Below are 24,310 nucleotides of genomic sequence, written 5' to 3' on the forward strand. Positions count from 1 at the left end.
GGACTCATCGTCACCCCCCTGTCGTTTTGCTGCTTCATTGACCTGCGGACGTCATCGGGACATTCCTTTCCATTGGCCTGATCAGATGTTTGGGTGGAGTAGGCCTACACGGCGAAAACCTTCAGGAAACATAAACACGGCCCGGCCTGATTAGCGCAGTCGAGAATACGCTCCTTTTTATTTTACACATTCTGGGGAGGAAGAGGGTAGTTTCCTTTTCGAGGAAGGAGGGGGGGGGGTCCGGAACAGGGAGTTCGAGAGCGCAGCTGTAGGAAACGTCCCGCGGGAGCACTATCCTTCCTGGCCCGCGCTGTCAGAGAGCTGTGCGCTGCAGTGACATCATACTGTAGAGGGCTTTAAATCTCTGGACCGAGCGATGAACTCCACCCAGGCTGCAGAGACAACAGCTCTGGCAGTCACAACACCGGCCACGCCCTGGGACCGTGAAGAACCGTGTCCGTCGGGCCCAGATGTCCGTGCAAAAACTGCGCTCAAAGGCAGGGCAGCGCAAAGCCAAGTTAACCCCGTGCTGGAATCTGAGGAGAATGAAAAGATCCCTCGATTCAGAAAGATTTTGTAGAAGTGAAAGCACAAAGCTACACTTAATGAGAGCTTAGTGGATTTTTTCTTCTAGCACTGATGCGTAGGGTGTGATAATGTAAATCAGATTTCTGGAGAGTGAAATATGTACACTTTTGAACACTCACCCACAAGACAGCAAGTCATCAGTCAGTGGTTCAAATCGCACCTTATTCAGCAGCATTGCCGACCCTAGTCACAGTAATGTGGCTGGTTGTAACTAAGACTTAAGGGGAGACACTACAGGCAAAACTCATTTTTTTTTCAGTTTTCAGGTTTTGGGCCAAATTGGTCTGTGAACATATAAGCTTTCACCCGGAAACCAAAAATATGCCTAATCTTCACAAAAACATGTTTAAATATTGCGCTGATTCAATGTTCCCCCATAGACTTATATGGGAGAATGCAATTTCAAGGGCCTTTTTCTCAAAATGCATTTTTCCGTCATTGTGGCGACACTATGTCCACGTCAGTCGGACCTAAAGACTTCACATTTTCCAGCCTTGGACTGAACAATATTTGGAAGATTTTTTCAGAGGGATTTTTTATTATTTAATCCCTTAAGCCCCATTTATTGAGTTTTGAATGTCAAAAAATAAGGCGAAAATTAAAAATTTTCACATTTTTCCACTAAAAAACAGCTTATTTTAAAACTAAACAAGAAATCCAAAATCCGCTCTGAAAAAGTCTTGGCAACTCATTCATCAATAAAATGAAATAATAAATTTGAATGTAGCTCTGTCCATTATACAGATTTTGTCGCCGAAAAGATGGGAAATTTGGGGCCTTTTTAGGCATAAAACACCTTGTTCTTATATGAAAAGATACAATAACAGAAAACTTGCCATGTATTTTCTTCTCACATTTATGCCAGTGATCGACAGCAACAGCTTCAAATTGATATCTGTAAATATACATTTTTTCCCTATTCACCTGCAGTGTCTCGCCTTAATCTGTTGTGTCAATACAAACATAATTTCAACTACCTCACTCTTGGCCTCATGCTGTGGCGGGTTAAATGCTACTGGGCTAATGTTTCTTTTGCTACTAAAAGCATAATCCTGAGGCCAACATGACCCACGTGTTTCCGAAGGCATGGTTTACTGTCTCCACAGGGAAATGTATCCTCTGCATTGACTACATAAAACTGGGGCCAAATGCCATGGGACCAAGTTTTGTTGTCCCTCAAGCTTCTTGTTCAAAAGAGATGGTAATTTTTACCGCAACTTGAATCATTCTACACAATTATAGCCTAAAAAACTAATAATCTTCTGAGAGACAATGCTGCATTAAGCTTCCAAGTCTAAACAAAGGTGGAGCACAGTTAAAACCTCTCCGAAATGCATCCAGTTGAATGTTTCACCAAGATGACCATGGTTTGTTGCCCTCAGTGCTGTACAAGCTTCAAAATGTGGCCCTCGAAGAAAACAGTTTGGACACCCCTGATCGAGCTATACATGCAAACTGGAAATCAAACCCAGGAACTTCTGGACTTGAACTGTGAGTCTAGAGGCTTTCCCACTGCACCGCTGTACCGACCAGACGCGATCGCATTAAACATATTCAAAGGCTTCAATATATGTTATAGTACATGCTTATTATGATACATCTCTAATCACCTCCTCAATCCCCAAAGGTTAGTGCTAGATCGTCTGCTCCGGAGGGACGGTCTGCTGTGAGTTTGTATAGATCTATGAGTTGGTTTGTCTAAAATTACAAATAATCCTAATCCTTAAAGTTAACCCCTTAACTCCCACCTGAACCGAGCACATTTTATCCAGTTTGGCTTTACCCCAGTCCAAAAGCTTCTGGAAAAAAAAGTGATGGGAAAAAAAAACAATGATGGAAATGTGACAAAAAAGTGGGAAAACATTGACAAAAAAGTGAGGAAAAATTTATGAAAAAGTGGCAAAAATGTCACAAAAATGTCACAAGAAATTGACGAAAAATTGACGAAAAATGGACGAAAAATGGACGAAAAAAGGACAAAAAAGTGACAAAAAAGTGTTTAAAAATTGACGAAAAAATGGAGGAAAAAATGACAAAAAAATGACAAAAAAATGACAAAAATGTGACAAAAAAGTGACAAAAAATTGATTAAAAATTGACGAAAAATTGACGAAAAATTGACGAAAAATTGACGAAAAAATGTGACAAAAAACGTGACAAAAATTGATTAAAAATTGATTAAAAATTGATTAAAAATTGACAAAAAATTGACAAAAAATTGACAAAAAAGTGACAAAAAAGTGACAAAAAATTGATTAAAAATTGACGAAAAAATTGACGAAAAAAAAACAAAAATGTGATAAAAAATTACAAAAAAAGTTACAAAAATGAGTTGAACACCCAACAAAAAAATGTTGGGAAAAAAATCTGACGACGTGAGGAAAAAGATCCTCTCGGTTCAGGCGGGAGTTAAGAGGTTAACCATTTCCCTGGCCCTAACCTTAATTTGTGTCATGACATACGATCTAGCACCAACCATTCCCAAACCTGACATGTTTCCGGCCCGGTCAAAGCCGCCGCGTCTATTTTGGTTGGGGACGAGGCCATGGCAACGTTTACTTTGCAGGTGGCCCACGCCCTGCTGTTTTCAAACATAACAGAGCCGAGTTTAGGTGTGGGGGGGGGGGGGAGGTTTTAGGGGGATTTACCGGGGCTGTGGAATGTTATCAGCATGACCTCGTAAAGGATGTGGGAGTCCCAGCACACACCGGGGGCTGACCTCAGGAGGACACAGGGGGTCGACTGGCTGCAGGCTACAGATAACACCAACAACACTGATGGGACGCACAATGCCGGTCCACTTAAAGGGTATCTAACCCCCCCCTTCCAGAGGCTCAGCCTGAGAGTGTCAGATTTGAAAATCTCAACAGAAAAGGGGCGTTGCCTGGAGGACTAAGGGGCACGCGGGAGGGGTGAGGGGTGGGAGGGGTTTCGGGGTCTGATTGACAGGCCTGAGTCATTTGACTAATGATGCACTCGCAACGCTCCTCGTAAACAAAGTTCGAGCACAGCGAGCTAACTTATTTAGCAACATGGTGAGACAGCTCGACAGCTCTCTTTACACAGGACAGGCATCGTGGCAGACAGTGGCCTTGTACCCGAGACTGCTCTGAGGCGCGGGGTTATTTTATTAGTGATTCCGCTGTCATTTACAAAGCTAACGGCTTAGCATTGAGCTAGATCGATGTTAGCATCGCAGCTAAGGGACCAAACGTAACTGTCCTGGCTGCTTTCAGAATCTACCGATCTATTTTAGATGTACTTTTCACTGTGGTCTACATAAGCATTGCAGATGTATCTCAGTGTCCCAAGCAGAGAATGTGTGAGGTATAGAGACTTGATTATATGTATTACAAAGCTTTATTTTATTTCTCTCACAGCAAAGTGCACAAAACATGTCACATAAAAAAAAAAATATTGTGCAAGAACACTGTCCTAGAAATAGTTTTCGGTTGGTCATTGAAGATAAAGCAGATAAATCATCCATGTTTATCTAAAGGCTTAACTAAGGGTCTGTAACATTAGGCTCTTGGGTCCACAGTCATTTCTATTATTACTACATTTAGTGAATTACAGGTTTAACCAATGTAACACACGCACTGAACTACCACTAAATGATGAGTAAAGGCTATAATAAAGTCTTTACACGTATGCTTATTTAGCATTGGCTTAAATGACTGGAATTGAGGAAACGTATCTTGTTTTGAGCGGTTTTCACTCATTTAGACACTTTTCCTGATCGGACCGAGTTTACTTTGCTTGTTTGAGGAGAACTTTTTGTAATTTTTTTGTCAATTTTTTCGTCATTTTTTAAATCAAATTTTTGTCTTTTTTTTTGTCAAATTTTCATCGAATTTTTGTCATTTTTTTGTATTTTATTAGTCATTTTTTGTCATTTTTTTGTCATTATTTGGTCATTTTTTGTCACATTTTTGTAATTTTTTAGAATTTTTTTTGTAAATTTTTTGTCATTTTTCGTCATTTTTTAATCAATTTTTTGTCATTTTTTGGTCATTTTTTGGTCAAATTTCTCATTTAGACACTTTTCCTGATCGGACCGAGTTTCCTTTGCTTGTTTGAGGACATTTCAGACCAGTTCTAGGATCAATCTCGCTTGAAATAAGAACATAATATCGCCAATGAGATAAGAACAATTTTCTTTCCCCATTGGCAAAGAAAATGACCTGAAATAAGGACGAAATGTATCGAAACGAGTCAGAAACATCTCAGAACAAGTGAAATAATCCAGGACAAATGCCCAACAACTTCTTAACTAGTCAAAACAACAAAACATTGGATTATTATGCTCAAATTGAGATGTTTATGCTAGTCTAGTTAATTACTTTTTGCAGTGCACTAAAGGAGGATCTTATCTTAGTTCACTTTAAAACCCATTCAAAAGCATTTTAACTTTTGAAGATTACAGTACTTGGCGAATGCTCCTGCAAAACAGTCAACAATATTCCTTTCATAATTCACTTAAAGGAACAGGCCACCATTTATACATACTGAAATATGTTCTTACTTGGGCTTAGACGATCTCAGTTGAAGTCCCTGTATGGATAAGGAACACTTTCAGAAGTAAAAAACTCTGTGGCAAACATTATACTCTACACCAGGGGTAGGCAACGTCAGGCCCGGGGGCCAAATCCGGCCCTCCAGCACAGCACCTCTGGCCCTCAAGATGATTATGAGAAACATAATGACACAAATCAGAGAGTACTTTTAACATTATTAGAGTTAAATGGGAGAAAAAAAGGTAGAAATACTGTCAATACACCCAATGAGGTCATATATTATGTACAACACTGGCATAGTGCACTGGACAAAGATCGTTTTAAGGAAGAAATGACACAAATCTACTTGAATTAACAGATTACATCTAAGGTTTGAGTAGATTTGGTCTGGTCTTAGACGAGATTAAACCTCTAGTAGTAGTTATTTTCTTTTTTATTCTTGTTCCATTGGCGCTATAGCATTTGTATCTTGGATTAGTTCAAATTCAACATAGAAGAACTTTAATTCAAGCAATTTTAAGCCATTTATCTGGACGCGGACCTGTCTGGTCTTTGTGCGTGCCCTCAGTCACGCAAAGATGTTGTTAGCATTTGGCCTCTCCCAATGTATTCCTATGGCTCCAAACGGGGCTTCCACAGGCACAAAGACCAGACAGGTACATGTGATCTCGTCTAAGCTCAGGTAAGAACATATCTCAGTATGGAAAAACGGTGGCCTGTTCCTTTCACATTACATGTTTGTAGTAATTCAACTTTCCAAAGACATTTCACATATGTGCAGTACGTCACAAAAGGTGTAGTTCTGATGGAATATGTTCATAATCTACCCGGGAAAACAGGAATGGGTCTTGCCCTTTTCTTTTGGCTGACGAAAACCTTTCGCTGCTGTAAAACGGCAGCAGGGCTCCAGTTAACGAGCATCAAACATCTCACCAGAGCAGATGGGAGGATCTGGATGTTGGTGGAAGATCTGCTACCCATTAAGATCCGTGGTAGGTAGATGTTGTTGCCAAAGAGAACTTTCCTCTGGACTTTTCCTCAATGTACAGAAAAAACAATGAATGAATAGCCTGAAGTTATTTACGATTCTAAGAAACAGATGTGAAATCAGCTTTAGTCGACTGTATTGTTTGAGTAATATCACTTTGCTTTCTCTAATTTGAGTTTAGATAAAGGCCCTTTACTTTTGTCCTAATAACGGGATATAATTACATTTAAAGCATTTTACTTCTGCACTGCAAAAAGTATTTAACTAGATCAGTATAAACATCTCAATTTGAGCACAATAATCCAAATTTGAGTTGTTTTGACGAGTTAAGAAGTTGTTGGGCATTTGTCCTGGATTATTTCACTTGTTCTGAGATGTTTCTGACTCGTTTCGATACATTTCGTCCTTATTTCAGGTCATTTTCTTTGCCAATGGGGAAAGAAAATTGGTCTTATCTCATTGGCAATTTTGACTTTCGTATTTCAAGCGAGATTTACCCTAGAACTGGTCTGAAATGTCCTCAAACAAGCAAAGGAACCTCGGTCCCATCAGGAAAAGTGTCTAAATGAGTGAAAACCTGCTCAAAACAAGAAACATTTCCTCAATTCAAGTCATTGAAATTTGACAAAAAAATGACAAAAAATGACCAAATAATGACAAAAAAATGACCAAAAAAATTATGAAAAAAATGATGAAAAAATGACAAAAAATTGACAAAAAAATTACAAAAAGTTCTCCTCAAACAAGCAAAGTAAACTCGGTCCGATCAGGAAAAGTGTCTAAATGAGTGAAAACCGCTCAAAACGAGATACATTTCCTCAATTCAAGTCATTGAAATTTGACAAAAAAATGACAAAAAAATGACAAAAATGTGATTAAAAAATGACAAAAAATTTACAAAAAAAATGCAAAAAAATTACAAAAATGTGACCAAAAATGACCAAATAATGACAAAAAAAATGACAAAAAAAATGACCAAAAAAATGACTAATAAAATACAAAAAAATGACAAAAATTGATGAAAAAAATGATGAAAAAATGACAAAAAATTGACAAAAAATTGACAAAAAAATTACAAAAAGTTCTCCTCAAACAAGCAAAGTAAACTCGGTCCGATCAGGAAAAGTGTCTAAATGAGTGAAAACCGCTCAAAACAAGATACATTTCCTCAATTCAAGTCATTGAAATTTGACAAAAAAATGACAAAAAATTGATTAAAAAATGACGAAAAATGACATTTCGTCAATTACCCTAGAACTGGTCTGAAATGTCCTCAAAAAGTGTCTAAATGAGTGAAAACCGCTCAAAACGAGATACATTTCCTCAATTCAAGTCATTTTAAGCCAATGCTTGATGTTTACTTTTTGTAGTGTGAACAGTAGTTGTTTCTGTTTTGATCCTTTCAAACTCACAACTGAAACAAAATGTCTAGTTTTATCGTGAAATAGTTTCGACCAAACATTCTGAAATGCATCCGATCCTTCCTCAATGAAACAATCAATCAATCTTCTCAGAGAAATCACGCTTAGATATGTTTTTTTTTTCATATATTATCCAGATTCCAAGTGTCTTCTGACCCGGCTGACCTCGACTAATGGCTAATCATCAGCGTCTCCAGGATGACTGCCCTTTTCCAGCCTCCCTTCGCCTCGGGCTGTGGTCCCGGAGGACACACTCACACACTCACACACCCAGGGCGACGACAGACCCACGCCCTCGCGACGGTGACGTGAACCCAACATGGCCGACGCGAGCGGGGACTGAAGGAATGCTGCTCCGGTCGCCTCGAGCCACGAGAACAGACCGGCAATTTGATTCTTAATGCTATAAGAATCAAACACAGCCGGGCTGAAATACAATGGTTGCTAGACCGAATTTTGCACAAACAATAATGATGGAAGAATTTTCGGGCCCTGACACCCCTTTAACCTCTTAACTCCCACCGGAACGGATCCCATTGTCTCCAGTTTGGGTTTACCCGAATCAAAAAGCTGCTTGGGGAAAAAGCACCAAAACAGACACAAAAAATGAGACGAAAACAAGGATGTAAACGCGACAATAATGTGACAAAAATTCAACAAAAATGTGACAAAAATTCAACAAAAAGTAACAAAAATTCAACAAAAAGTGACAAAAATTCAACAAAAAGTAACAAAAATTCAACAAAAAGTAACAAAAATTCAACAAAAAGGGACAAAAACTCAAACAAAATGTGACAAAAATGTGACAAAAATTCAACAAAAATGTGACAAAAATTCGACAAAATTTTTGTCACATTGTTGTCACAAAAATGTGACAAAAATTCGACAAAAATGTGACAAAAATGTGACAAAAATTCAACAAAAATGTGACAAAAATTAGACAAAAATGTGACAAAAATTTGACAAAAATGTGACAAAAATTCAACAAAAATGTGACAAAAAAATGACAAGAATTCGACAAAAATGTGACAAAAATTCAACAAAAAATGTCGTGCCCTGTTTACACTGGCACGACACGGGCCGCAAACCCAGCTCTCACAAAAGGATTTCAACGGGGTATTTTATTATTTTGCATGAATATAAACACATACCAGAAGGGCTGAGATGTTCGTGCTTTCCCTGCCAGCGCTGAACCTCGACCGTGGCACGTTATTTGCCTACGTCGCTGCCCGTCACAGCAACTAAATTATCATAAATCGGGGAAAACAGGGCCGGACTGGGACTGAAAAACAGCCCTGGACTCTGGTCAGTCTGGCCCAAATTAGCGTGAATGTGACACTTCCACAAATACATATGTGAACCTCTGACCCCCCGCCTTAACCCAGAGCATTTTCTCCAGTTCGGCTTTACCCAAATCTAAAAGCTTCTTGTCTGGAGAGCAACACTGTGACGCCTCATTTGAAAGATAAAATCTAGAAAAGTGATGGTAACTTTTTGTCACGTTGTCGCTGCATTTTTGTCATGTTTTTGTTGCGTTTTCGTCACATTTTGTTGTGTTTCTGTCACTTTTTCGTCACTTTTTTGTTGCTTTTCCAGCACTTTTTTGTTTTTGGATGCTTTTCTTTTCACCCCTTAACTCCCACCTGAACCGAGAGCATTTTCTCCAGTTTGGCTTTACCCCAATCCAAAAGCTTTTGGGAAAAAAAGTGTGAAAATAGCGACAAAACTGAGACGAAAACAATGATGGAAATGTGACAAAAAAAGTGAGAAAACATTGACGAAAAAGTGACGAAAAAGTGACGAAAAAAAAGACAAAAATTTGACAAAAAATGACATAAAAAAAACAAAAAATTGACAAAAAAAATGACATAAAAATGACAAAAATGTGACAAAAAATGACCAAAAAATTGACAAAAGTGTGACAAAATGTGACAAAAAAATTACAAAAATTTTACCAAAAAAGTTACAAAAATGAGTTGAATATCTAACAAAAAAATGATGGGAAAAAAATCTGATGACGTGAGGAAAAAGATCCTCTCGGTTCAGGCGGGAGTTAAGAGGTTAAGCTTTCAGATTTGGGTAAAGCTCGGTTTCGCCCGGGGGTAAGGGTAAGGTGAAGTGAGGTGAGTATCTCATCAAAAAGAAAGCGTTTGAAAGAGAACCCTGAGCATCTAAACCTAATGTTTCCTGAAGTCACAACAAAGCAGAAATGTTTGGAGACAAGCAGGTAATGGATTCTGTTACTGCGTGAACTGTTGCTATACTATGGCTTTAATGTGCTTTGAGTTGGTCAACTTGGCTCAAAACATCAGCAAGCGACTGCCAAATCTAGTCTAGACACTTAAAACATGATAAGAAATGCCTTAACCGAGTACATTCAGTTCGGCTTTACCCAAATCTAAAAGCTTCACGCCTGTAGAGCAACAGTGTAGCGCCTCTTTTGAAAACTAAGACCTACAAAACTGATCTTAACTTTTTTGTCACATTGTTGCCGTCTTTAGTCATATTTTTGAAGCGTTTTTTTGTCGTGTTTTCATACTTTCTTTGTTGTATTTTTTATTGCTTTTTTGGTCACCATTTTGGTCGCTCTTTTGACACTTTTTTTTGTTGTATTATTGTCGCTTTTCTGGCACGTTTTTGTCGCTCTTTTGTGGCTTTTTTTGGTCACTGTTTTGTTGCATTTTCATCCTCGTTTTCGTCGCTATTTTGACACTTTATTCCAGAAGCTTAAACGTGCTCGGTTCAGGTGGGGGTTAAGAGGTTAAAGGTGCACTATACAACTTTTTATGTGAAAAAAAGAGTTGATGTTCGTGGTGACCCAGTGGTTGTGTGAGTGGTCAGCATGGCGCCTTTTACTTTCCATCACAGCGGTCTCTAAGGCACCTCTCACCAGAAAACTCATGAAACACATAAAAGTTGCATGATGCACCTTTAAAATGTACAGTTAGTGTGTAATTCCATGGGATTTCCAAATATTACCGAATGCTCATAATGTTTTTGGATCTCAGTTGAAGTCCCTGTATGGATAAGGAACACTTTCAGAAGTCAAAAACTCTGTGGTAAACATTATGCTCTATACCAGGGGGAGGCAGGTTTACTCGGTGGAGGTGCCGGGTTTCTTCATCGGCAAAAGAACAAGGGCCGGACCCTCCAATTAAAGCAATTGAAGTAAAGCATCACTTTCGACATATGCCAGTGTTGTACATCACACACACTGGGAAAATGTCCATCGTAAATTAGATCAATTATCAAAATTCGCTTGAATATAGTTTTTTTATGCTAAATTTGAGTCTGTTTGAACTAATCTAAATTCAGATAAAAAACACCAAGGCCAATGGACAAATAGAAATCCCCCACATTAACTTTAACTGTAAAAATGTTTTATTTTTCCCTGGAAATTATACAAAATAATCTGAATTAAGAAAAAAACTTGTGCTTGTTCCATTGGCAAGAATAGGTTTTATCTGTTTTAAGAGAGAAGAGCCAGACCAAATCCACTCAATCTTTATATTTAATCTCTTAATTCAAGTAGATTTAAGTCATTTCTTAGTATTCTTAGAGTATTCTTTTAGGATTATAGCTTAAAAGGATGCTCTGCTAAGACATTTTAAGGAAGTAACAGTATTTTTCACATTTCTGGAATACTTAACAGACATTTGATCTCTGATTTGGGTCATAATATTTCTCAAAATCATCTCAAGGGCCAGAGTTTGATGATGGAGGGCCGGTTTTGGCCCCCGGTCCTGACATAGGTAGCGTTCACGATTTAGAATTGTGATGATGTCATAATGTCAGATGGAGGGCGAGGCCAATACAACTCTATGGGCAGAGCCACCTTAACCAATAGGCTAGCAGGGGCTGGAGCCCAGGGGCCTACCATAGTCAAGGGCCTATCAGAATTAAGGAAACAAAAAAAGAAAAGGTGATTTGTTGATTTTCATGTCAATCACTTCACTTTGTGGCAAAACTAACCTAACTTACCTGGAGTAGGCCCGCCCTACCTGGCCAGAGGGATACATGTAGGAGTAGCAGGGTCAGGGTTTTTGTGGGATTTAGGGTTAGTTAGGGTTATAGGTTAGGGTTAGGGTTTGCGCTGAAGGGGGGTGGGGGCCTACAATTCTGTTTAAGCCCCGGAGCCTATGGGTACATTAAGGCGGGCCTGTCTATGGGAGAAATGCAGTTTTTGGAAGAAATTCACAAACCTGTGATATTATTTTTTATGTTTGAAAGTCCTTTCTATTGGACAACATCCAATAGAAAGGACTATAGGACTACTATAATAGAAAGGGCTAGTGTCACCACTTTTTGACATTTTTCAGAGATAATAATTGGACATTAGTTCATATGTGCCGACGGAGGAGACGATGAACTTTGTGACAGTTTTTGTTTCATGTGGATTCCTCCAGTAATGACCGAGATATGAGTTACCGTCAGTTGACCTCCACCTCAATGTTAAACTATGGGCTCTTTAGAATGTTGTGATGTCACGTGAACGCTGCCTATTGCCTACCCCTGCTCTACACCACTGACAAAAATATAGAGTTAAAGAAGCCTGTTTTTATTTACATCTGCAGAGCCCAATCTTCTTCCACAACGCTTTTTTTGTGACCGTCGTGAGGCGCCTTTGCTCATTAAAGGACATAATTACAAACGTCAACAAACATCACATGTGCGTTATACGAGTCTGCCCCGTCAGCTGAGGCCATCGCTCGTAAAAAAACACACGAGAGCAAAGCTGGAATCTCCAAAGCCACAAGAAGAAATGTTGTTCTAATGTGGCTTTCTCCGTGCGGCGGTTGTGGCGGCTCATCTCGCCGCGTCCCGGGGCCCAACGACTCCTTCACACTCCGTGCATTGGTGTCAAGCTGAAATACGCGCAATGCAAAACATGTTTCCTTTATTTCTTTTAAAGCCGCTGGTTTTCCCCTAAAAATCCTGGTATGGCGAAGGTTTTATTTGATGCTGTAATCGAGTGACATCATCAGAGAGCGCGGGCCAGACTTGCATTTTTGAGCCGCTGCACAACGGACAGCCGTGAGAAGAGAAGAGAGGGGAGCGAGTGAGCGAGCTTTTCTGAGTGTAACGGATCCGGAATGCGGCGTGAAAATGGTATTCCAATCATCTGAAGCTAAACAAAAGCGATGGATTTCTGAAGAATTTTTATCAAGCGTGCAGTTCCTCAACAGTTCGTCTACACAACCGGACAACGCTGAGGAAATGCGATGGGTGGCAGGGTGGTTCTTCGGACACCGTGTGGAAGTTCTTCCTCCAGAGGCTTTAATGGGGGATTTCTTTCTTCAAGGACAATAAAGTCTGCCTTTTCTGTAACTAAAATGCTCCAAAATCTTCTGCAATAAATCCCTTCGACCACGGGATTACAGTTCCTCCTTCATTGCGATTTAAGGGGAGACACTACAGGCAAAACTACATTTTTTCAGTTTTCAGGTTTTGGGCCAAATCGGTCTCTGAACATACAAGCTTTCACCCGGAAACAGAAAATATGCCTAATCTTCACAATAACATGTTTAAATATTGCGCTGATTCAATGTTCCCCCATAGACTTAAATGGGAGAATGCAATTTCAAGGGCCTTTTTCTCCAAACACATTTTTCTGTCATTGTGGCGACACTATGTCCACGTCAGTCGGACCTAAAGACTTCACATTTTCCAGCCTTGGACTGAACAATATTTGGAAGATTTTTTCAGAGGGATTTTTTATTATTTAATCCCTTAAGCCCCGTTTATTGAGTTTTAAATGTCAAAAAATAAGGCGAAAATTAAATTTTTGCTAATTTTTACACTAAAAAACAGCTTATTTTAAAACTAAACAAGAAATCCAAAAATCCCCTCTGAAAAAGTCTTGGTAACTCATTCACCAATAAAATAAAACCATAAATTTGAGCTCTATCCATTATTCAGATTTTATCGCCGAAAGATGGGAAATTTGGGGCATTTTTAGGCATAAAACACCTTGTTCTTGCCATGTATTTTTTTCTCACATTTATGCCAGTGATCGACAGCAAAAGTTTCAAATTGATTTCTGTAAATATACATTTTTTCCCTATTCACCTGCAGCGTCTCGCCTTAAAAAGGAACAACACACCACCCAACTATCAGTTAATAATGACGCATATGAGAGGAACAGCGGATCAAAAACAATGGAAACTTGCTTAATCCATGCATCGAATCACTTTGAGCGCTATCGCATGAACTCGCACTGTGGCACTAACACCGTGATCACCCATTTGAGCAGAGGTGTTTGTGTCAGTGCTCCTTCAACAGACTGTGCTTTAACTTACTCCAAACGTCCCACCGTAAGTGCATCTAAGTCTCCGTGTCTCCGGCGCGCTCTACCCTTCGTCAACCTGTTTAGCGCCACCAGTAACGCAATGCGGCGCCAGCTGTAAATTCCGAGTCGCCAAACTGTTTTCTCGGCTCTGGCATTCCGTCGCTCTATACATAGCCCCCTCCTCTTAATGTCGGTATGAGGGAAAGCGTTTGAGTCGACCCGCTGATTGAATTACAGAAGGTCACATTCCGACTTGGATATTGTTCGCTAATTGTGTAAGTACATAGTTGGTTTGGGCTCAAAGTTTAATCACAATCACACATTAAAAGGAATAATCGCAATTAGCAAAGCACATGTTGTTTGTTGAGAACTAAATATTCTGTCGCCGTGAGGTCTTAAACTTACTAGCTTTATATCTTTGCATACCGTAAATTCTCTAAAACTGGCCTGTATTCCATTAGCGGCCGGGTCTCTGACAGAGGCCGGGTTCGTGGCTGAGGGAGGCAAATTAAAGCCGGTCTCTAAAACAGGCCGGGGCTTTTATTAGAAACTACAACAGTAGAAATATTCCCCATGTTAGGAATTTGTCTCACACTGGTGTAAATGAAAACTCACATGCAGGAAGTAACAAACGGGAACCCGGGCCGAGGGGGACGCTGCGGAGGAGCTGATCCCAGCGTAACTTTGACACAGATTTAGACACTTTTCAAACCTCCTGTGACTATATTTGTAGAAACAGGGAAAGCAACAAATGTTTATGACCCTCCAGGGTTTTAATAAAGTCTCCATCGCGTCTTCAAAGCACGTCCAGCTGCTCCGTGTGCAGGTCAGTCCCACGCCTCAAAATAACTCCTCCCATCAGCGCGAGCGTCTCGTCTTCTCTCGGGTCAGTCTCATGATCGATCACAAACACAAACGCTCCGTCTAAACTCGCCTTTTACACGAGATAACAACAAATAATCCGGTCCGCGGTAAAAACGAAACAGAAACCTGCAGTGACACTGATGTCAAAGCTCCGCTAACAGCAACGAAACACTTCCTGTTGTCCCGACAAAATAAAAGGCATCAATGTTCCAGCCACTGGGAGAGGGTTTGAAATGTTCATTAATAAATGAACCTAATATTTTAGGTGCAAATGGACACAAATCTCATTTTTCTTCGTTTTCCTGGTCGTCCATTTTGCTCAAATAGAAATAAAGGCCTGTCTCTAATTGTGGCCTGGTTCCAATAAAGGCCTGGTCCTAGATGCCCTTGAGTAAATAAAGGCCCCGGCCGATATTAGAGCATTTACGGTATATAACAAATAATAATGTATGTTCCTCACCCGTGATCTACAGAACAGAACAGCAAGTTACTGCTAGCTTACGAGCTAAAGATATTTGAGACCTATAAATTTCTTCTTCTGAAACACTGAAGAGGCACCAAGAGCCCCCCACACCTTCAGCACGGTGGAGGCGTCAGAGGCACTGCATGAAGCAAGGAAGGGACAAAGGAGGAGGTATCCAGGCAAGACTAACATGTCTTCTGTCCCTACTATTGTTAACTGTTAAGCTCTTCCCAGAAAATGGTGGAAGACTGTTGTGGGGCGGGGGGAGCTGCGCAGGAGGAAGGGGAAGGAGCCGACCAGTGCAGGACACCACGCTCTGAAACAGGGGAAAACCCAGAAGGCGGTGCGCGGTTTCAGAGGAGGACTGAGGGGAGGCTCCAGGTGCTACGGTTTCCCCTGTCTCCAAAAACATGCTGGTCAGGTTAGCCCACAATGGCAGCCCGGCTCAGTCGCAGCAGCTCAGGACTAACACCTGAACACTGTTTTGTTGTACGAACAAAACAAAGCACTTACTGTATGTATGTATGTATGTATGTATGTATGTATGTATATATGTACTGACATACATGCTAATAAGGGCAGGGAAGTTTGAGCACAGACAGAATCAGGGGAAATCTCTGTGTGCCGTATACCAGAGTGTGGGCTGAATGTTTTTGATGACAATATTAACATATAACTTGATTAGGGCAGCTACTAACGATTATTTTGTCATCGATTAATCTATCAAATATTTTTACGATTAATCGATTAATCGCTTGGCTGTGAATGGTGTAGGAAAACTTGATTTTTTCCCAAAAAAATGATGACATAAAGCTAAAGTGGCGCCGCTTGAGGACGTGTTGATGGAGGAAACTTAAAGCAGTGTTAATTTCGTCGACTAAAATAGTCTTAATTTTAGTCAAAGTGATATCATTGACGACTAAAATTGGACTAAAACTAAATTAAAAGTTTCTCATGAGACTAAAACTATGAGTAAAATGTCCAGATATTTTAGTCGACTAAAATAAGACTAAATAAAAATGAAAAGGAGAGACTAAAATCATCCACACTTGTATTGAGCGTCTGAAAGAGCCTCAGATCAGGTAAAGTCTCTGTTAAAGGATCAGCTCTGAGCTTTGTTCATGTGGAGCAGCTCCATGAAGCAGAGGAACAACATTAAATATGATTATAATGAACATTATCAATGCAAAGTCCACTCAATTAGTCTTAAATTTAGTCGACTAAATTGAAATGCAATTTTAGTCGACTAAAACTAGACTAAATTCGAATTACATTTTCGTCAAAAGACTAAAACTAAATTAAAATATGTCAAAATTAACACTGACTTAAAGTGAATGTTTGTCGGAGGCTCTTGGCGCTAATTCTGCTTCTGATTGGACGAGACACAGACGGATATTTATGAAATTTACAATGTACAAAACACTACAGACCCTTACTATGAAAAACAAAGTAGGTTTTCATCAAAAATACTACATTTTCATGTCTTTTTTGCTCTATTTGAGTCTGTGTGAACCAGAAAACGATTAATCGATCACTAAAATAGTTGTCGACTCTTTCAATAATCGATTAGTCGTCGATAAATTGATTAATCGTTTCAGCCCTGAACTTGATTTCGTATCCTTTTAAACATCCTGTAACACTTGATGGTTTCATGACTGAAGCTGCAACAACTCTTCTTTTGAATGTTTTATATCGTTGCAACCGTCCTTCCCATCGCTCGAGGCACGTAATCAAATCAAGGCGTTAGAAAAGTGTTGGGACATCATTGATTCCGAACATCTGCCGCCCCCGCCCTCGGCTCCCCGCCAGTGACATCACCGCCATCAAACCCGATCTGTACATCCTCTGATCACAAAAGACCACAAAAAGTCTACAGCGGTTATTTGACAGAAGCTCTTCTTTGTGCGACACCCAAAGTGAAGCGTGAAAAATGAAAAGTCGCCTCGGAGTGAGTGGGCTTTGACGTCACGGGGGGGGGTCGCCTGTCTGACCTCTCCGCTCGCACGTTCTATAGGCCTATTTATTCTGAACGAGGATTTTAAAGAATGCACTGAGAAGGGTCTAAAATAGCCGTGGCTGAATTTTGCATTTTTTACGACCTGCCCGAGGCAAATTCGCACGGCCGCTTTAGTCGATCACAAGTGTTCACTATGTGGCACGTCTTTGTGAGGGAGACTCTTGGATGTGGTCATGAACCGAAGGTCAGGGCAGAAGGCTTGAGACAACACTATGGTGAGATCCACTAAAAAAGAAAAGGTCCAGTGGTTGGTATCAAGGATAGACTCTATACAAGTGGTTCTCAAACTTTTTACTCCAAGTGCCACACCTTAAAGAGGGGGTATTCTGCTTTATTCACTCACATAGCACCAGTCTATATCACACTACAATGATGAGCAAACCTTCTGCTGGTCTGTAAATGCAGTAAATTAGAATAACTGCCTTGTGTAAAATGTCTCTCTCAAAATGGCTGTAGTGAATGTCTTGAAATAGGCCTCTGTCTCTTTAACTCCTTAACTCCCGCCTGAACCGAGCACATTTTCTCCAGTTTGGCTTTACCCCAGTCCAAAAGCTTCTGGAAAAAAGCTGTGAAAATAGCAACAAAACTGAGACGAAAACAATGATGGAAATGTGACAAAAAAGTGAGAAAACGTTGACAAAAAAGGGATGAAAAATGGATGAAAAAGTGGCAAAAATTTCACAAAAAATTGACAAGAAATTGAAAAAAATGACCAAAAAAATGACAATAATGTGACAAAAAAAATGACCAAAAAGTTACAAAAATGAGTTGAATAACAAAAAAATGATGAAAAAAAAAAATCTGATGACGTGAGGAAAAACATCCTCTCGGTTCAGGCGGGAGTTAAGAGGTTAAGAACCTCTGAGCCTTTAGACACGCCCCCTCCACACGCTGTCTGTGGCATCAGTGGGGAGGGGGTTCTGCTGAGGAGCAGTGGTTGGTTACTCGGCTGGTGACCAAAGCTCGGAGGCGTCTCCAGGAGGTGGGGGCGTTCCTAAGAGGACTCAGGCAAACCTGTCCCTAAAATGGCCGCCATCAGAGTTTTTACAGATTACTCAGAAATACGTGAATGTGCCAAGGCAACACTTCAGGCATGTTTTTAATGAGGGAGTGACAGAATAACATGATGGAAAGCTTGAAAAAGTCGATTTTGCATAATACCCCCCCTTTAAAACATCATGCTTCCAGGGCAGACCGAAACCATTACAAAATAGACTGAAATTTGGTAAAAATCCTGACTAAACTGGGTGCAAAACTAAGCTTAAAAGGGTTTGTTGTGTTTGAAATGTTGAAGTAGGATTTGAATTCTATCTATTCTATCCAACAGTAAAACCAAGCTTTCACTTTCAGCCGTATGGCATGCTGTGCTATGATGAACACAATAGACCAAAAAAGGCGACGAGAAACAGAAATTGTAGAAATGCCATGAAACAGACATACCTCGCCATAGTTTAATAGGGCTTGGCTTCACTATTCATTCGTACATGGGACCTGATTGTTCAGTTCAATCAGATCCATTAAAGGAATAGGCCACCGTTTTTCCATACTGAGATATGTTCTTACCTGAGCTTTGACGAGTTCTTTAGGACCTGTCTGATCTTCCCCCGTGCCTTCAGTCACGTAAACACAGCGCAGACGGCGTTAGCATTTAGCCTCTCCCTCTCTCCTCTATAGCTCCAAAACAGGTCAAGATAGAAGCTACCAAGCTCTTCCACGTTTTCCCTATTTAAATATGGTTACGTGAAGTGTTCCACTACAAAGTATAATTACACAAAATTAAACAATGTAGATTTTCTAAGCGGATAAAAGGGGGGACTATATTGTAAGGCGTAATAATACCAGGAGTAGTTCGAAATCCGCACAGTAAAGTGAAGATTACTCGTCAAAGCTAAGGTAAGAACATATCTCAGTGTGTAAAAACGGTGGCCTGTTCCTTTAAGCTGTTTGCTAATAGATGAACAAGCCCTGATTGTTAGTTGTTCTGTGATTCCTGTGCTATGAACGTAGAACTGATCCGGGGACTGTAAACAGTTGCCTTTTGGAGTCCGTTCGGGTCACAATTCGTCCTTATAGAAGTTGGGTTACAAAATCCCACCAGTTGAGAATCACTATGTTCTGTCAGGAATCATGTATAGGGCGAACTGGACGGGTCTTGTTTCGCCCTGAAGGTACTTGTGCTCCCGATAAGGACCAGCGTTTTATACATTATCCCACTTATTATACGGCTGATTGCCAACTGAACACAAACATGCAAGACTTCGTACGCTTTTATGAAGGTCGAAAGGTTAATTTAATGATTTCTGCAAACGTTTGTGCATTGCTTGACAACACGCAAGCAATGCGCAAATGGGCAGTGCGGCTACAGGCAAGTAGCAGCAAGGCTAGCTACTTATTGCTAGCCTATAGCTGCTTAGTGGAAGTTGAAGAGGAGGAATGGTGGTGAATCGCTGACTCTGGGTAAGTTGAACAACTCGGACTCACGTTAACTTCACGAACAATTCCCCCAACTTCTCTCTTATAGCCCTTTTCCACCAGGCTGGTGCCGGTGCTGGTTCTGGGCCAGTTCTAGTTTCAGAACCGGTTCTTTCGTTTTCCACTGAAAAAACGCTGGCTCTTGGTTCCAAAATCTGGTGCCGGTCGGGAACCAGTTAAAAGGTGGACCAAGAAACGAGGACCAGTGATGTCAGCGGCTGAGGGCGTGGCTCTCTCCTCCAACAAACAATCAATATTAGTTGCCATTAGTCAAAACAGTCTCTGTGGAGGAAACTGTTGTTTTGCTTTATGCTCTTTAGCTAAAACAAGAGTTAGAAAGAAGAAATCAAAATGTTAACGGCTGCTGTGACAGAAACGTACACTTATTTTTCTGTCTTTTATAACCAGAAGTGGCTGTAGTGAGATGTTACTATCCATGTTTGATGTTGACTTCCCAAAGCGTTGCTATGACAATAGGCACAGCTCTCATTGTGGTGGAAAACCAAGTCAGTCTGGAACCAACCCGGCACCAGAACCAGCCCAGAACCAACACAGTGGTGGAAAAGCCCTCTTAAAGACGGGGTCAGAGATAGTGTCCTCGACTACTACATGCGGAGTGATATGAAAGACCTGTATTACAAGCACGAACTCACGTGCCATTGGCAGCCGTCCTTATGTTTTCCAGAGGTCCTCTATCAGAAAATAATGACCGGTAGAACGTTGGAAAATCCCATTCAAGGCAATGGAGCGTTCCACTTGCATCGCGAAGAGCCGTACAATAAGCTTAGTTAGATCTTTGTATACACTAGTCATTTTGGTGGGACTTCAGCTTGACGTGTTTTGTTTTGGTGGATTTTTCTCAAAACGTCTAAATCCATCAGAAACATCGAGCTACAGTGACTATGTGGACTGTGTTTATGCATCATCCTGGATGTGCATGAATGGATCATACTTTAGGATCATCTTAAAGCCTATGTGAGTTTTATATAGATACAGACGGCATCTCTGGAATCGCCCATATATGGTCATGTTTGAAAACAGTTTAGGGGGAAAACAATTTGGAGAAAAATCTAAACTTTCTCTAGTTATTCAAAAACTACTTTGACAAATGCTGAATTATGAATATAGTTTATACTAAATAAAGATACAAAGACAGGGGGAGGAGCAAAGTGGTTCAACAGCCCATAAATACATAAAAAACGAAGGCTGACCTAATGCTACATGTTAGCATCGTTTTAATGCTAACGGTCAGCTAGCACTAGCTATGACTGCCGTTTTTTTTCACTTGTACTGAACAATCTGCTGTGAGAAAATATCCATATGGGCCTGATTTACACTTGACTTTATTTATGTGATCAATAAGTTCATATTCCACCAGAAAATGGCAAAAAAAAACTTGTGGAAAATTGTGTTTCTTTAAAAATTCTATTTTCCCCCTCAGCGCAGCCACGCCCCCTTCTATGACGAGACGCCGTCTGTATCTATAGCCAGCATTTTCAAAAAGTTGTCCTACTGTTTGAAAACTTTTACCATTAGAAATGTCACTAGACGACTGGGCGCACACTGACTCATCTGAAATGTTCATTTTCCTCACACATTATTGCTAATTTAAGGCACATTAAGACAATTTGACAATTTCCCCCCAATCTTGGAAAAAATGCACCCTTCCACTGTAACTAAAACAGATATTTTGAACCGTGTGTGTGTGTGTGTGTGTGTGTGTGTGTTGCCGAGGTGGGGAGTATCCAGAATAATTAGATTCCCTTGTAAATCTAATCAACATGTGTTAAGCTGCTGCCGCTGCTGTGGATGGTTTGCTCTTTTATTGTCCAAACGACCGGCATGTTCCACCATCTCCTTTTCCCTTTAAACTCCCGTCTGGAACATGTCTTTAAATATTCCCAAGGTCATGAGGCTAGTCTGGACTGGAGTGGACCGTGCAGGGGCAGTATCCAAGTCATACATCACCCTGCAATTAGGAAGAGGCCCGGCCAGCCATGCTCATCACGCGGACTCCAGTCCCTCACGCTGCTGTGTTGTGAAGTTCTTAGGGAGGAACATGAACTCAAATGTGCCAGACTGAGAGTTTCAGAGCTAAACTGCATCCGTTGTCCTGTACGGCTCAGGCAGGTAAAAGAGAGTTCACAGAAGAGAGAAGACCCAGATATAGACATGGCACACCAAGGCCGTGGGAACCCAGGGTGCTGAGGGCACTGCAGCACCCCGTGGTGGATACTTTGTGAACTGCAGGAAATATTGACCCCTTAACTCCCACCTGAACCGAGCTCCAGCTTTACCCCCAGTCCAAAAGCTTCTGGGAAAAAGGTGAGAAAATAGCAACAAAACTAAGACGAAAACAAGGATGGAAATGTGAAAAAGTGAGAAAACATTGATGAAAAAGTGACAAAAAATTTACAAAAAGTGACAAAAAAGTGAGAAAAATTTGATGAAAAAGTGACCAAAAATTTTTAAAAAAATTGACAAAAAATGGACAAAAAATTGACGAAAAATGGACAAAAAATGGAGAAAAAAAGGACGAAAAAGTGATAAGAATTTGACAAAAAAAGTGAGAAAAATTTGATGAAAAAGTGACAAAAAATTCAAAAAAAATGGACAAAATTTGGACAAAAAATTGACGAAAAATTGAGAAAAAATTTATGAAAAAGTGAGAAAAATTGGACAAAAAAGTGACAAAAAAATTACAAAAAATGGACAAAAAATGGACGAAAAATTGAGAAAAAAAGGATGAAAAAGTGATACGAATTTGACAAAAAAATGCAAATAATTTGACGAAAAACTGACGAAAAAGTGATAAAAAAGTCACGAAAATTTGACAAAAATGAGACGACTGCCCGACAAAAAAAGTGATGAAAAATAATCTGACGTGAGGAAAAAGATCCATTTAGTTTTGTAGGTCTTTCAGATGAGGCGTTACACTGGCCTACAGGATTTGGGTGAAGCTGAACTGGAGAAAATGCTCTCGGTTCAAGCGGAGGTTAAAAGGTTAATAAATAGGATTCATGCACAGAAAAAGTATTTTGGGGGTACATTTTGTCCCTCAGCGCCCCCTCACTAAAACATCTTCTCACGGCTCTGTGGCTCACAGAACAACAAAGTTACAGTCCCAGAGGTCAACTTCATGGACAGACACAGATGAGTTAATGATGAGTGCATGATTGATTTGTTTTCATCCCGTGATAAAAGACCTTTTAAAAGGTGGAGAAATTGCCTCAATTCATGAGTCAAAGCTGTAGAGTAGAGTAGAGCAATGTTTCCCAAGCAGGGGCAATATTTCAGATCCAAAAAGAAGGTGAATTTCAGTATTATTTTAAAAGAAAACATATTTTTAATGATGAAGAGTGCACAATACACAACTAAAAAGCAATAAATCCAAGTTCAGCTGCTAGTTTTCTAAGAAGTTGGCCACACCTTGGAGTTTGGGGGGGTACTTTGAGTAAAAATGAAGGACTCAAGGGGGCAGTAGTAAAAGTAATAGTAGTAATAAACAGTAGTAGAGGCTATGAAGTTATAAGTACAGTTGTAGGAGTAAGGATTGGTCATGGGTAGTGGTGGGAGTAAAGGGTGTGGCAGTCATGGTCAAAGAAATGGTAGTAGTAGTGGTAACAATAGCAACAGCAGTAACAAAGTTGTACTGGTCGTACATTTAGCATCACAACTCCAAAGAAACCGTTGGAAAGGTTCATTCACTACTCTGACAATACTTCATCATTCATCAATAAAGTACTTCCAGCACAGAAACGGTGCGTTTAGGCTCCACACTACACACTCGGAGCAGCTGCCCCACCTCTTGCCATGCGGTCCCTTTGCCTTCACACACACACACGCTTCTATTTGACTCAAACTCACACGCCAAACCAAGGTAAACCGACTTACGACCTATTTCTGTTCGAATTCAAAGCACGCCAGACCCCGCCCAGACGCTCGAGCAAAAAAATACACACTAACGGCAACTTTCCTGCACTTCTGAAGCCCTCCCTTTGTGTCTACTACTACTACTACTACTACTACTACTACTACCGCCACAGCCGCCCCTCCTCTGCCGACCGTGCCTCTCTCCATCTGTGCACCCTGGAGTTACGGCGCGTGAAACATGGCCGGCACACATGGTCATTTCATTTAAAAAAACAAAAAACAAAAAAGAAAGAACAAAAGCATGCAGTATTTGTAAAACTTTTTCCGTCGTCGCAATACTCACTTGTAAGTAGCAATGCACAGAGCACCAGGAGGCACGCCAGAGAAAGCCCATTGATCCTCCACATGTTGGCGATTTTTTCTTTTTTGTGTGTTTTTCCCTGTGAATGGAGAGAAGGTGAAGGGAGCCGGTAGTAGTTTCCTGAGCGGGATAGAGTGTGCCTTGTTTCGTGGGGCCCTTTATAGCAAACGTCCCGCTCCTCTCTACCCCTTTCTCCCTCTCTCTCTCTCTCTCCAGCTTGAGACAGGACACACCCCTCCCCTCTCCCTCTCCCTCTCTCTCAAACTGCCGCCGAGGACCGTCGCCCCCCCTTTGCGTTTCCTCCCCCTCTGCCCGATGAGGGAGTGTGACTGTGGTGTGGCCGTTTGCGGTTGAGCCCTGTTCTTGTTGATGAATGTACATGTTTCTGTACATGGGATTAATAGATGGGGTTGCACTGGAAACATGAACAATGTAAAGTGATGTAATTACATGGGTA

The 24,310-nt window shown here is 40.6% G+C and overlaps 1 protein-coding gene across 1 annotated transcript in view; it reads right to left on the reverse strand.

Annotated features, from left to right (window-relative positions):
• cd34 (CD34 molecule) overlaps positions 1 to 24,002 on the reverse strand; it is a 45,054-nt gene extending 21,052 nt beyond the window's left edge. Inside the window, exon 1 of the mRNA XM_079558840.1 lies at positions 23,836 to 24,002. Within this exon, the coding sequence (XP_079414966.1) occupies positions 23,836 to 23,899 (64 nt within the window). The 5' untranslated portion in view covers positions 23,900 to 24,002. The remainder of the gene's footprint in view (positions 1 to 23,835) is intronic.
• Between the last annotated feature and the right edge of the window lie 308 nt (positions 24,003 to 24,310).

The sequence above is a fragment of the Gobius niger genome, assembly GCF_951799975.1.
Source record: "Gobius niger genome assembly, chromosome: 6".
Lineage (NCBI taxonomy): Eukaryota > Metazoa > Chordata > Actinopteri > Gobiiformes > Gobiidae > Gobius > Gobius niger.